The sequence below is a fragment of the Engraulis encrasicolus genome, chromosome 13 (genome assembly GCF_034702125.1).
Source record: "Engraulis encrasicolus isolate BLACKSEA-1 chromosome 13, IST_EnEncr_1.0, whole genome shotgun sequence".
Taxonomy (NCBI): Eukaryota; Metazoa; Chordata; class Actinopteri; order Clupeiformes; family Engraulidae; genus Engraulis; species Engraulis encrasicolus.
This window is the reverse complement of record NC_085869.1, coordinates 4,104,372-4,117,894: the sequence shown is the minus strand read 5'-3', so window position 1 is coordinate 4,117,894 and position 13,523 is coordinate 4,104,372. Positions and strand designations below refer to the sequence as shown.

The following is a 13,523-nucleotide window of genomic DNA, read 5'->3' as shown; positions in this document are numbered from 1 at the left end:
TCCTCGGATCTTGCCGTGTATGATCCCCAAGACAGCAGACGAGCAAGCCCCGACTGTCTTCCATCCTCACGCACCCAGATGCGCGTGCGCACACACACACACACACACACACACACACACACACACACACACAACCACACACACACACACACACACACACACACACACACACACACACACACACACACACACACACACACACACACACACACACACACACACACACACAAACTTCAGACTTACTCCCTTACTCCCCTAACACTCAATAAAAAAACTCTGAAATTGCGCTCTTGGGTCCTCGTCTGTCTTGTTTCTGACGAAAATCAATACTAAAGAAAACCAAAGACAAAGCAAAATGACCAACGTGGCATCTAAAGCTCATGGGCCAGGAGCAAGTGGAAGGAGTCCAATATATAAAGGGGGAGGAGAGTTGAATGCAGGTGACACCTCACAGGTGTCAATTATGACAAACAGTAGGCCTACAATACTCATGAACGGCCATCCGGGTACTTTGCTCTTAAATTTGCGTTACGCCCCTTTATGGGTGAAAACAAACCGAATGTCTCATTGACTTACATGCTACATCGGCTAGCCTAAATGAACACATTCCATGCTTCAGCCATGGCTGTTTGGCTATATTATTTGAGCAGCCGGCAACACAACACGTTTTCGGCATATTGCGTGTGAACAACACTAGTCTACAGGTCTGTATCTTTCGTTTATTAAACCCCAACATCACCAATTGACTTGCATGGGGTGTTTTCTCCCACAAATGTGCACACATGGAAAACGTCACTCCGTTCACGAGTATGTACTATTTACACTTGTGTGACTCATCCCTGTTATGCACCTTTCTAGTATCTATACCTGTCTGACTCATCTCTGTTATGCACATGTGCCTATTTATACCTGTCTGACTCTTCCCTGTTTTGCACATGTGCCTTTCTATACATGTCTGAGTCAGTGTAGTTATGTCCACGTGCCTATCTATATCGGTCTGTGTCAGACCAGCTAGATGACTCAGAAGATGTCTCTCCATGCAAGTTAGCCTGCCACTCTGAAATACAGTACTACACCAACACAAGCATCAACTCAGCCTGCTACTCGGATTTACTACACCAAACATATATCAAGTTGGACAATAGGCAGCAGTTTGAGTGGAAAAGTACAGACACTGCATTTTAGTACTCAAGTAGAGAACTTAAGTAACTCTACTTCATAACTATACAACTAAAAAAGCCTGAAGTCACCTCAACCTTTGCCCTGTAATTTCCAGCCAAGCACAGATTAAGATTAAATTGCAACAACAGGTCTGCTCCTCTTACAGTAACAACAGATTAGGGCTTGGTGCTCTTACAGTAAGTTTTGCCTGCTGTTATGCCAAAAGTAGGTGGCAGATCTACTTCCAAGCATGGTTATTACTGCAGTGCACTGTAAAAAAAATGTTTAAAAGTACATATAGGTATTATATTCTGTACATACAGTAGTCCTATATTTGCAAATATGGGTACTGCTGCTATCTGTTCACTGACTATTGCCTCCACATACAATGACCAACCAAGATTCCAAAATAGAATTCTATAGACTGATCTCCCAAATTCATCCAAAGAACACTTATGGACAGTGCTCCAAGGTTCCCTAGAAAACCTTTAGGGTTACTTTCAAGGATCAGAAATTTACAAACACGTCCTGTCAATAAAGAGTGTGTGTGTGTGTGTGTGTGTGTGTGTGTGTGTGTGTGTGTGTGTGTGTGTGTGTGTGTGTGTGTGTGTGTGTGTGTGTGTGTGTGTGTGTGTGTGTGTGTGTGTGTGTGTGTGTGTGTGTGTGTGTGCGTCTGTTGAGAGAGAGTTCATGCTTGCGAATAGAAAATAAAACTGAAAGTATTTGAAAAGATGTTTACTTCAACAGTGTTAAGAGTTACAAGACTGTTTATTTCATGCGGTGCATGAACAGGAAATTGCCGGGTGTCAGTTCAAAACAGTTTTTTTCCTTGACTACGTCCCTATCAAATACTTTCAGTTTCAAGAGTTAAGACGGTTTATTTCAACCATAGTGGTTTTCCTGTCTTGTAGACATGAGCTCTGTGGTATTGATTCTACTGCTGCAGCCTGAATGAATGTAGAAGAATGAATACTTTCAGTGCAAACACATGCAAAACATGGGAATTTGTGGCGTTTTATAATAGTAGTGCCAATATGGGGGAAAACCTGGTGTTTCTCATGTAGCCACGTAAAATATTTAACCAACCTAAAAGTTCCACTGTGAATGTGGTTGTGCGATCTAACTATGCAAAAGTCCTGGTGGTTTCCAGTACCAGTAACAATACAAATGGAGTAAAGGGAGCTCATTGGTATGCAGTTCTTCTTTGCCTTACACGGAACTTTAAGTTTTCACCCTGCACCCAGCTAAAATGGGTGTTCGTGAGATTTAACTAAATCCAGTCAAGAGCTGGCGGTAGGCCTATGAAAGACACATGCTAACCATCACCAGAGATAAATATGAAAATGCAAACATGTTCTATGAAAATAAAGAGTTTATTGTGGCCGCTGTGAGCTTTTTATTTCAATTTGTGCATGATTCATTTAATCCATAATGTCATTCATACAGACACATGTAGTTGACGATATTTGATGGGATATTTTGTTTTGGCACAATTTGGCATGAAATGGAACAGCTAACCGTGTGCACCAAATGTTCAGGGGTGTTCATGTCATGTTGCTATGGTTACCTTTGTACTCCAGAGTACTCAACATCAAAGTAACTGGTACATTGTAACAACAAAACACACATGAGAACGTACATGTTACACCAACATTATAGGCCTATGCATGGCCACACACTGACACACATTTACTGTCAGAGACAAAGCCTGCAGTGGTGATCCAGGTCAAGTAGGCCTACAGGTATAAATGGCCAATGTAAGTGTTTTAACATTAAAGTAATGTATATATTACATAAAACACACCTAATTTGAATATCAGAACATTTCGGGACAATAACAATGAACATTTTTTGCACAAGTCATTGTACACCATTACATTTTACTCCATCACCAGGTGAAATTGAGTCACTCCATGCAGTCCCTACAGATGGCTAAAGTGAGAAGTTCACCCACCCTTTAAAAAAAACCCTGCAGATAACACCCCCCATATCTCTCACACAATCCTATTATGTATCAGCATTCCTATCTGACATACCTGCATTTTACTCAACCTACAACTGAACTCGTGAGTATCACAAAATCTTTCAATGCCATCACAAATATCCCAACTACATCCATTTAGCCAAAGAAAGGTCCATATCCTATGTACGTACACTGTACATCTATCTTCTGCTCTTCTACACTGCGCAACATATGAATCAGACCTCACTTGACTCAATATGGCACCCAAGTCTCGATAAAGACGAAGATACTGTGGGATTTATAACTCAACTCAACAGTGGTGCAATTACGCACATGCTGTCTATACAAAGTACAAAAACCAACAAGGTCGGCGTCTGCGTCTACACTTTAGACCCGTGTATTGCTTGGTGCGTCCACGTGGACTAGGTCCAAAACGTCTATTGCTCCACTTTTTAACCTCTGACTTCTGCTGTAAATTTTCGGATACAATATACTGTACATTTTTCACTCGAGTGTGGCGGAGGTCATCTTGCACCTGTTCACCCCCCTTGGGGATCGAACGTGCGACCTCGTCAACTACAACGGTCCGGCAATGGGAGACACAGTACGATACCGCTGGGCCCAACGGCACGAGACTGTATGAGGCTATCGGAGGGAGGTTAACCAACGTTCCACGCCAACTCTGTGCTAGTTAGCCTCCGTTACACAAGCTTTGTGTGCGTCTCCTTTTTTCATTACATCAAGTCTATACAAAGTAACAATGGAAGAGATATTTTCATCAAATACAAGCAGCAGGAAGATGGGTTTTTTTTTTTACAGTTCTGCAACAATATCCTGTGGCTTTTGTACAAGGTAAAGGAATGATAGTTTTTAATCGATTGGATAAGATTAAAGAAACCATTAGATAGAGCTGGAAGATTTACAGCATACCCCGTACAAGTCTCTCTCTAAGGTGCACTTATAGTATAGCCTATAGTGATCCACTGTTGCTTTGTACGTGTATTTATCCAGCTCTCTACTATATTTATCGAGCTTTGAGTCTGATTCATTTACAGTATAACCAGCTCCATGTCTGTCTCTACGGTGCCAAACACAGGATACATCTTCTCAGTGAAGGTCTCGTTGAAGGTGTAGATGTGTCTGCGCTTCACAGCATCATAGAAGGACACCTGTCCCTCCTCCATATCCAGGTAGACCCCCAGTTTGGTGAGAGGATGGGGCAGGGGCAGGTCTCTGGCAGGCACAGATAAGGCCCGGAGCTCCCCTCTCTGGAAGCGCAGGGTGCAGTAGCCTGACTGGGTGTTCAGGTCGATGAAGCCGTTCTTGGGTGCTGACTCCCGCACCACCCCCACCCTCCAGTCCTGCTTCCCAGCCACCCCCACCTCCCAGTAGGCCCTACCAGAGCTGAAGCCCTGGCTACCCTGCACACACCACCAGCCGTCAAATTTACGGGGACTTCTGCAATCATCCCATCTAGGATTTTGTAGGTTTTCCTCAAAGTTCTTCACTCGAACGCGCTTCTTGTCAGGGGACATGCTGAAGTCAGGGTGGGCGGTGTCAGGGTCCAGGGAAACATCCACTGTAAATAAGTTGTCATAAATCATACCATGCAATATACTGTATATTGTCATGAATTAAATCATCCTCCAACACACTATATATTATACATACTACATCGCATAACAACATGGCAGCTCGGCACTGAAAAACATTTGAAGTTGGTTTGGTTAAAATATTTGCAATATATAAAGGACTTTACAGAGTGATGTGTCTTGAACTCTTACGGACATACAGTTATTAGGTCAGCCATGGGTTAGTGATTATGGACTTAAGATGAAAGGGTTGTAGGTTCAAATCCCTCACTAACACACACAATGGCTGAGGTGCCCTTGAGCAAGTCTCCTAACCTCATACTGCTCCAGGGACTGTAACCAATAACCTGTACCAAGGCACCTAACCTCACATTGCTGCTTCACATCAGGGACTGTAACTAATACCCTGTACCAAGGCACCTAACCTCATACTGCTCAGGGACTGTAACCAATACCCTGTAGCAAGGCACCTAACCTCACATTGCTGCTTCACATCAGGGACTGTAACTAATACCCTGTACCAAGGCACCTAACCTCATACTGCTCACCGTACTCTAACCAATACCCTGTACCAAGGCACCTAGCTTCACACTGCTCCAGGGACTGTAACCAATACCCTGTAGCAAGGCACCTAACCCCACATTGCTCCAGGGACTGTAACCAATACCCTGTACCAAGGCACCTAACCGAATGCTGCTCCAGGGACTGTAACCAATACCCTGTACCAAGGCACCTAACCCAACGCTGCTCCAGGGACTGTAACCAATATCCTGTACCAAGGCACCTAACCCCACACTGCTCCAGGGACTGTAACCAATACCCTGTACCAAGGCACCTAACCCCACACTGCTCCAGGGACTGTAACCAATACCCTGTACCAAGGCACCTAACCTCATGCTGCTCCAGGGACTGTAACCAATACCCTGTACCAAGGCACCTAACCCCACACTGCTCCAGGGACTGTAACCAATATCCTGTACCAAGTCTCCTAACCTCATACTGCTCCAGGGACTGTAACCAATACTCTGTCTGTAACTGTAACTGTACGTCCCCGTGGATAAAAGCAGCAGCAGCTGAGTGTAATGTAATATCAGAGTCTTCTGTTCAGGCCCCATGGCTGGTAAGGGCCAGACAATAACAAGATATGACAATACAAACATGAGTCACTCACATGAGAAACTTTTGCTTTTGGTTATTTTTCTACCATGTGGGTAAGTTGGGGTACTTTTTGTTTGACTTACCAGACGATTCATGGAAAAAATTCCACACTGCAGAGAAAACATCAAAAAGGTTAGTTTCAGATTACAGTATATTGTAAACAATACTGTGTTAAGATAATACATCACCGTGAGATTAGTATGTAAGATCCTACAGTATCATTTCAATGAAACCGAAACCCACGTACCTGTGTCTGGAATGTGTTCCACAGCTCCTACAAGGTCAATACAAAACATATATCCACTTTAATATAGGTTACAATATTGGTCATGTACTCAATGCAGCAAATATATCCATATGCTTTATATGGGTTTGGGTAAGAAACTTCACCACAAAGTTAAAGCAAAATATGTTGTGCATATATTTTCATATCTTTTTTGGCCTTTTTAGACTTTATTATGGACAGGACGGTATGAGAGGAAGACAGGAAGCGAATGGGGAGAGAGACGGGTAGGGGTCGGCAAAGGCCCCGCGCCGGAAATCGAACCCGGGTCAGCCCCATGGCAGGCGAGTGCCCTATTTTCATATATTTAGCATGGCTTACAATATTAGCTAGAAGTTAAATACAAAACATACTGTATAGGCCTATCTTATATGGGTTACAGACCTGGGCATATCTTTAAAGTATTGTCCTCTATATTAGTATTCATATATTCCACTGTTTCAGAATGTCCTTCTACTGACCTCGACTCTTGAATCTCTGTTTGGTCTTCAACCAAAGCTGTGGAATGTCACCCTGCATTACAAGAGAAAGCATTCATTTAGAGAGATTATACACACACACACACACACACACACACACACACACACACACACACACACACACACACACACACACAACCTTGCATGCAAACGTAGCTATTCAAAAATACAGGAATGCCAACTGACAGGAAAAGCATGACCTTCCTGGAAGCGCTGCCATCTTACCTCAGACTACTCAGCTGCCAACAACAATTTTACTTGTAAAGCGAGATTTTTTGGGAAGGATTTTCGCATTTCATTACCTCACTCCGATAAAGGAGTCATCAGTAGGCTACCACTAACTTAATGTTGTAGGCCTATCAGAGACGGCAGGTTACGATAGACAAATCCTTCTGTTGTTGTTTGTATTATTTCATAAATATTTTTTTCATGTATTTTGGGTAGTCATGCATGTGTAGGCCTATAATAGGCAACAATTAATTTGATTTACTTTACTCAAAGTTGGTCAGGAGTGTGTTTATCAGCGGTGTTTTAAGAGAGGCAAACCGCTTCTGTCAACTTTTTTTTTCATGCAGACGCTGGATAACCATAGCAACAACATGAGCTCAAAATATAGACAGAGGGCCCGTGCAGAAAGACACTTTCTTTGCCCTGTTTGTAAAGTTGTGAGAGCCCTCGTTGTAAAGGCATTTAGCGGACAAAACTTAGTTGCACTATGCGTTGCCACCAGTGCAGGAAAAAATAGGAAACGGTAGACACTAATATAGTTGCCTAATTTAACTTTCAGTTAATGCACTTCATATAGGGCTATAGACCTCAATTAACACTAATTACACTGAAATTTCCCCGACAGCAATACAGTTAATTCACTGTGCGAAGTCTGGGGTTAAATCTGGAGTAGCATGGCGGCCGCAGATATCGGAAACGCGACCGACTGTCAAGGTCTAGTTTGCATCGATGACCTTGCCTCGCATCTCGAGGCCATAAGCAAAATGCTAGGAGGAAAGGAAAGACAAAGAGAGGGACACACGGACGTAGTGAACAGGTCGTAAAAACGGAACGATGGCCACCCTAACACCAGGGGGTCAGGATTTGGCTGGTTAGCTTTGCCGATTAGCAAGGCACTTCCTCGTTGCCATTTTCACAAATTCGCTCATTTCCGCCATCCACTTCGCTCATGATGATTGATGGGTGTACAAGTTTAGTGTTGGGCACACAGACCTTCACAGGTCTGTGGTTGGACACCTTATAATACCTCCATGCATCCAGTGCCCATCTACCATACAGCTTTCTGGTCAACCTTACTTCAGTCAGTAACGTGGCATGTAATTGGCTGAGTAAACTGTCTGCGGAAATGAGCTCCATGAAGCTCCATCTTTGAAGCTGAACATGTTGTTCAATTTTGGCTGAATTCACTAGCCTAGCATTCCCCATTGAAATGACTGGGGGCTGGACTTATTCACTCTCTCCAGTTCTTATACTACCTCCATGGTACACACCCTACCTGCCTACCTGTGTTGATGTGTACACACCCTACCTGTGTCTTGCAGTACTCTTCACATGATGAAGTCCATGGCAGGCACACACACACACACACACACACACACACGCACCCTACCTGCCTACCTGTGTTGATGTATCCTGCAGTACACTCCACATGATGAAGTCCATGGCAGGCAGCATGTTGGCCAGGTGACCCCTCTTCCACTGCCTCCCCAGATCCTCCAACACCACCCTCACATCCTCTGAAGGATGCACAGAGTCCTGGGGATATGCAAAAAAAAACTCTTGTTTCAAAATAAACCGAGTGCAAAATAACTTCATTGCAAAACATACTATGCAGTAAATTTGACTTGTATGAATATTTTTTAGATTTTTCAATATTTTCCCCTCTGTGGGTGCATTCAAGCTGACTGAGAACCCGCACCTTAATCGCGAACCGGTTGTCGTGTTCACGGCAAATATCTTAGCGCTCACGAACCGGAAAGTTGGTTTGCAAATCGAAACGCAAAATACTCATTGTTTGTCCACGAACTGTGGCGACAACGAGTCTGTCAGCAGGTTCATCCGGGTAACACAGTCAAGTGTCAAAGTTCAGATCCCGGTATGAACACGAGCGGTTCACAGGTAAGCACTTTAGTGCCGAACGTAACTGCCGTGGGCACCGGCTCCGTTCCTGGTCGGCCTGAAAACCCTATTTGTGAGTCTGCATTTCTGGACCATACCATACCTGGGGCTGTGTGTCCAGCTGTGTGGCCCAGGAGGAGAGCAGTTTCTGGGCCGCCTTCAGTCTCCTGTCGGCCTCCTCTGGATGGGTCTCTTTCTTCTCCTCATACTGCTCCCAGCTCTCACACACATCAGGGGCTCCACACAACTGCAGCAGAAACACACACTCTGGACTACTCTGATAGAACATCTCCACTATGAGCATGGCACAGTGTATCTGGTGCAGGCTGATATGTAGTGTTGGGCAAGTTACTCAAAAACTGCAATGCATTACTGATTACATGTTACTGTCTTTTCAAAATGTTCCCTTACACTATTACTATATTTAAAATGTAAGGCATTACACTACTTTTGCATTACTTTAGTTACTTTCGCCAAAAGAACGGTAGGCCTATGGATCTGGCAATTTATTACAGTGTAAATCAAGCTCATGAGTCACGACTTTTTCACCTCCCATCCAGTTTTGGCAGCATGCAGACTAAGAACTACCAGATTCAGGAATAGCTTCTTTCTGTCCCACCACACTGAATACCACTAAAATCCAGGTCATTGTAATGCATTGTAACTTAAGTTATTTAGCATTGTAATTAACTAAATATTACAGATTTTTGCCCAGAATGCCTTACATTACTGCATTACAGCAGAAAATAATGCATTACAGTAATGAATTACATTTGCAATGCATTACTGCCCAACACTGCTAATATGTCATCATCACTATACAGTACTGTACCTGTGACAGGTTGTTGAGCTCCTTGGCCCACTGCAGTATGAAGAGTCGACACTCCTCCAGGCTGTAGCTGTCTCCCTCTAAGCTACTCAGCAGAGTCTCTCCATTCTAAAAAAGAAACACTAGACGCTTACCGACCAACACAAATCAATCTAAAAACATGCAACAGAACAACCATTCTGAACCAGCTTTGAGGAAGATTTGCAATATTTGCATGTACTTTGCATGCAGAGTTTAATTTGCAAAGTTACTCATCTACTCCGCCTTTGGCGTGCACAGCTGGAGAGAACATGATTAATATCTCTATAACAGGAACTCTGTTATACAACCGGCCATACTGCATTCATAGCCTGCAGTTGATTATGTGCAAACATGCAGAGACCTTAATCACTGACTGACAGGCCTGATAGTATCTGCTCGGCTTCATGATGGTAAACCACTCATGCTGTTCAGTTTGTAGGCCTACCTGTGAGACTCTGCCCAGCTGTCCAGCCAGGTCTCTGATAAGAGCTTTCGATTCATCAAGAGACTCCACCTGCTTCTTTCCCACCTTTGAAATGTGAAAGGCACCCTGATAGATAGGAACAACAACAGGTATGTTTCAGCACAAATGTAAAGGCCAAAATCCCATACCACTGTGAATATTACCATTAATCAGTTCTCCAAAGTGGTATATTATAACCCACTTTGTTATCTGACTTTTTCGGACCACAGAAAGGAAAGGAATATTTCATATTTCAAAATAAACCCACAACTTTTTCTGTAAGGATTGGTTAACGCAGCTCATTAACAACTACCATCCTGTAATGCCATGTATGTATGTGGGTGGTGGGCTGTGGTGGATATGCACTTGAGTGTTTCTATGTATGTGTGTGTTTATTGTTGTTTTTGTTTTTTGGCGTCATGTGTATGTTGTGTGTATGTGGCAGCTATGTATGTCCAAGACAAATTTCCTTCGGGACTATTAAAAGAATCTTGAATCTTGAAGAACACAAACAGGTTTCAGCATGGCTGTGAAGTAAGGCCAAGGGTGCCAAGAATGGCTGTGCCATGCGGTTGAGCTACATGTTGTGGCATGCTGTGTTGAGCTTACCTGCAGAAAAGTCTTTATTTTGCTGTTGTAGAACAGTTTTATGTGTGCCTTCTTTGTAACAAAATTGGATTGGTGATCCTTCTGTAATTTAAAGTGGGAATTAACTTGACATAAACGTAATACTGACTTGTGCTTTTGTTTCATATCTAATGTAATAATTTGCACAAATTCCTCTTTTTATCATGATAACAAACAGTATACAAGGACAGATTACTGTGCGGGCCTACCAGGCTCAGACCCAGGGCCCCAAGAGACGAGGGGCCCCCGAAGTCCAAGCCTCTACCACTTCAATAGGCTATCACTGTCACAAAACACCCTGGGTATACCAGCTTGTTATTCACAACATGAAGGTGCACGGGCCCTTTCTTCTTAATACATTCTCAGTGTTCTCAGTGTTTATCGACATGATGTTATGAGGAGGGGCAAGACACTGGCAGCCAACCACGTGAGCGAATTTTTTGTTGTTGTTGTTTCCAACAATCAGAGGTTGAGTCGTGCGCAGCTAAGTTCGCGCAGTGAGGTTATAAACAAAATGTAGAGCATTTGACTGAAAACATGCTTGTTTTTTTGCCCCCCCCCCCAAAGAAAAAGGAACTGAAATGGGGAACATGACCAGCATGAAACACCTGACCAATCATCATGACATAACAGAATGGCTTATGTTGACATTGACTGAATACATGCCTGTTTTTTTTGTTTTTGTTATTGAAATGGGGAGCATGAACCACATCATGACATAACAGCACGGCAGCTCATGTTGACATTGCCTGCATGAAAACATCACATGCACTGTGTTTACCTTCTGGCCACTGAAGCTGGGTTTCCCAAAAGGCTGAGAACAGGTCTCAAGTTTTTCGTCTTGAAGGTTTTTCTTCGCGTGCCTGCTGGAACTTGGCAAACTTTTGCTTGTCCCGATGCTTGCAGTATCTGACAAAATATTACAAACCAACCGAACCCATTTAATATGACATGGGGGAAATGTATCTGTAAAACATCCTCTGGAGATGTTGTGCAGTTTCCCAAGGCAAGTCAAGCTAAATGCACTCTTGGACACATGCATGCCTTGCAAAACATTCCTACCTAACAAAAACAAAAATAACAAACTTACAGCAATATTGCAACAATCCACCTTTGCAAAACAGGCCAATGTACCTAACCATTGTTGCAACATCTTTGCAACACTGTTGCAAAACCTTGCACAGTTTTTTTAGCAGTTGCACAGTTTTTAACAGTGTGTGTGTGTGTGTGTGTGTGTGTGTGTGTGTGTGTGTGTGTGTGTGTGTGTGTGTGTGTGTGTGTGTGTGTGTGTGTGTGTGTGTGTGTGTGTGTGTGTGTGTGTGTGTGTGTCTGTCTGTCTGTCTGTCTGTCTGTCTGTCTGTCTGTCTGTCTGTCTCTCTGTCTGTCTGTCTGTGTCTGTGTCTGTGTCTGTGTCTGTGTCTGTGTGTGGTTTGTGTTTGTCTGTGTGTGGGCGGATGGGTGTGTATACACTGACAATATAGGCCTATTCAGTGTGTGTGTGTATGTGTGTGTAAGTGTGTGTGTGAGAGAGTGTGCATGTGCGTGTGTTTTTTATTTTTGTCAGATAGGTTCTTACCTATGGCTGAGAGAATCATGATGAGAGACACTTGTATTCATATCACAGCAGCAGCAGCAGCAGAGCAGAGTGTCCTACGACAGGAGGAAAGAGCTGTGTTAAGACCAAAGCACAACACATGTGAGAGAAAACACAGCCACGTGAGAGGAGTGGCTGAAATGGCAGTCATGGGCATGTTCAAAAACCTCCTGAACAGAGCAGAGAGGCAGAGTGGGAGTTGTTGTTGTATACCGCACAACTATGTAGTGGGCGTGTTTAAGAGTTGTTTGAACAAAACACAGAAGCAGGGCACAGTGGAGCTTGGCTGCTCAGCCTGAAGGCGTAGGCATGTTCAACTCCATTCTGTTTTGCTGGTTCATTGAAAAACACATTTTAAATAATAATAAAAGCCATTCTAAAGAAAAAAAACATTTGTTTTAAAAATAGGTAAGCAGCCCTGCTCCTACCAGAACCTAAAAGATTTTTTTTTTCAGAAATAAGAAGCACTTGCAGCAATGTCCTAATATCATGTGTTTTCTTGGTCTGAGCGACCAAAACAGAATAAAACTTTTTGGTTTGAATGACAACGCCAATACCAAAAATATTCACTAACTTTCACTCTCATATGAACTTAAAAGCCATCACATTCTTAACCCCTACAGTTCAATATGATACATCCTTTTGCAGCTAATACAGTACAGCTACAACCCATCTGTCCACAAGGTTGAGGAGTGTGTTTATAGCAGTGTTTCTCAAACTTTTCGTGCCATTCCCCCCCTTCAGAGGAAGGGTGTCTGTCTGCGCCCCCCTCGAGCAAAATGGTTACGAAAATACAAATAAATAGGCCTTCGTAAAGTTTATTAGAGCCTAATATACACGTATATGGCCTATGATGTTTTCTAAATATTAGTGAATAAATGAATGAATATATTGTGATTGTAAAGTGAATGTGTTGACTTAATGGCAAATCAGAAAAGTATTAAAAAAGAAAAACCTTTTGACCTCACACATCCCCCCCACCCCCCACCCCCCTACAATACCTCCGCCCCACTTTGTTTATATGAACTGTTGTCCATTCTTCCAAAGGTGCATTAGTGAGGTCAGCATCACCTAAACAACTTAGAAAGGGCTTGACACTGGCACCTGCCAACCGGCCAAATGCTGGTAAAACTTGGCTGTGGCTGGTATCAATTTCACTGTCACTAGCCAATTTGGCAGGTGGTTTATTTTATGGTATGACATATCAGAATAGCGTATATTCTGCA

At 43.1% G+C, this 13,523-nt stretch overlaps 2 protein-coding genes across 2 annotated transcripts in view; both read right to left on the bottom strand.

The window, feature by feature from the left end:
- Positions 1-2,522: 2,522 nt before the first annotated feature.
- Positions 2,523-13,523, bottom strand: part of LOC134461469 (E3 ubiquitin-protein ligase TRIM69-like) — an 18,132-nt gene continuing 7,131 nt past the window's right edge. Inside the window, exons 2-10 of the mRNA XM_063214398.1 lie at positions 10,686-10,766; positions 10,059-10,163; positions 9,596-9,700; positions 8,867-9,010; positions 8,263-8,400; positions 6,619-6,670; positions 6,122-6,148; positions 5,958-5,984; positions 2,523-4,703 (exon numbers count right to left, since the gene is read on the bottom strand). Of these exons, the coding sequence (XP_063070468.1) occupies positions 4,174-4,703; positions 5,958-5,984; positions 6,122-6,148; positions 6,619-6,670; positions 8,263-8,400; positions 8,867-9,010; positions 9,596-9,700; positions 10,059-10,163; positions 10,686-10,766 (1,209 nt within the window). The 3' untranslated portion in view covers positions 2,523-4,173. The remainder of the gene's footprint in view (positions 4,704-5,957; positions 5,985-6,121; positions 6,149-6,618; positions 6,671-8,262; positions 8,401-8,866; positions 9,011-9,595; positions 9,701-10,058; positions 10,164-10,685; positions 10,767-13,523) is intronic.
- The window catches only part of LOC134460639 (uncharacterized), a 13,775-nt gene continuing 11,642 nt past the window's right edge, over positions 11,391-13,523 (bottom strand). Inside the window, exons 8-9 of the transcript XR_010037133.1 lie at positions 12,280-12,353; positions 11,391-11,612 (exon numbers count right to left, since the gene is read on the bottom strand). The gene's annotated coding sequence lies outside the window, so the exon portion shown is untranslated. The remainder of the gene's footprint in view (positions 11,613-12,279; positions 12,354-13,523) is intronic.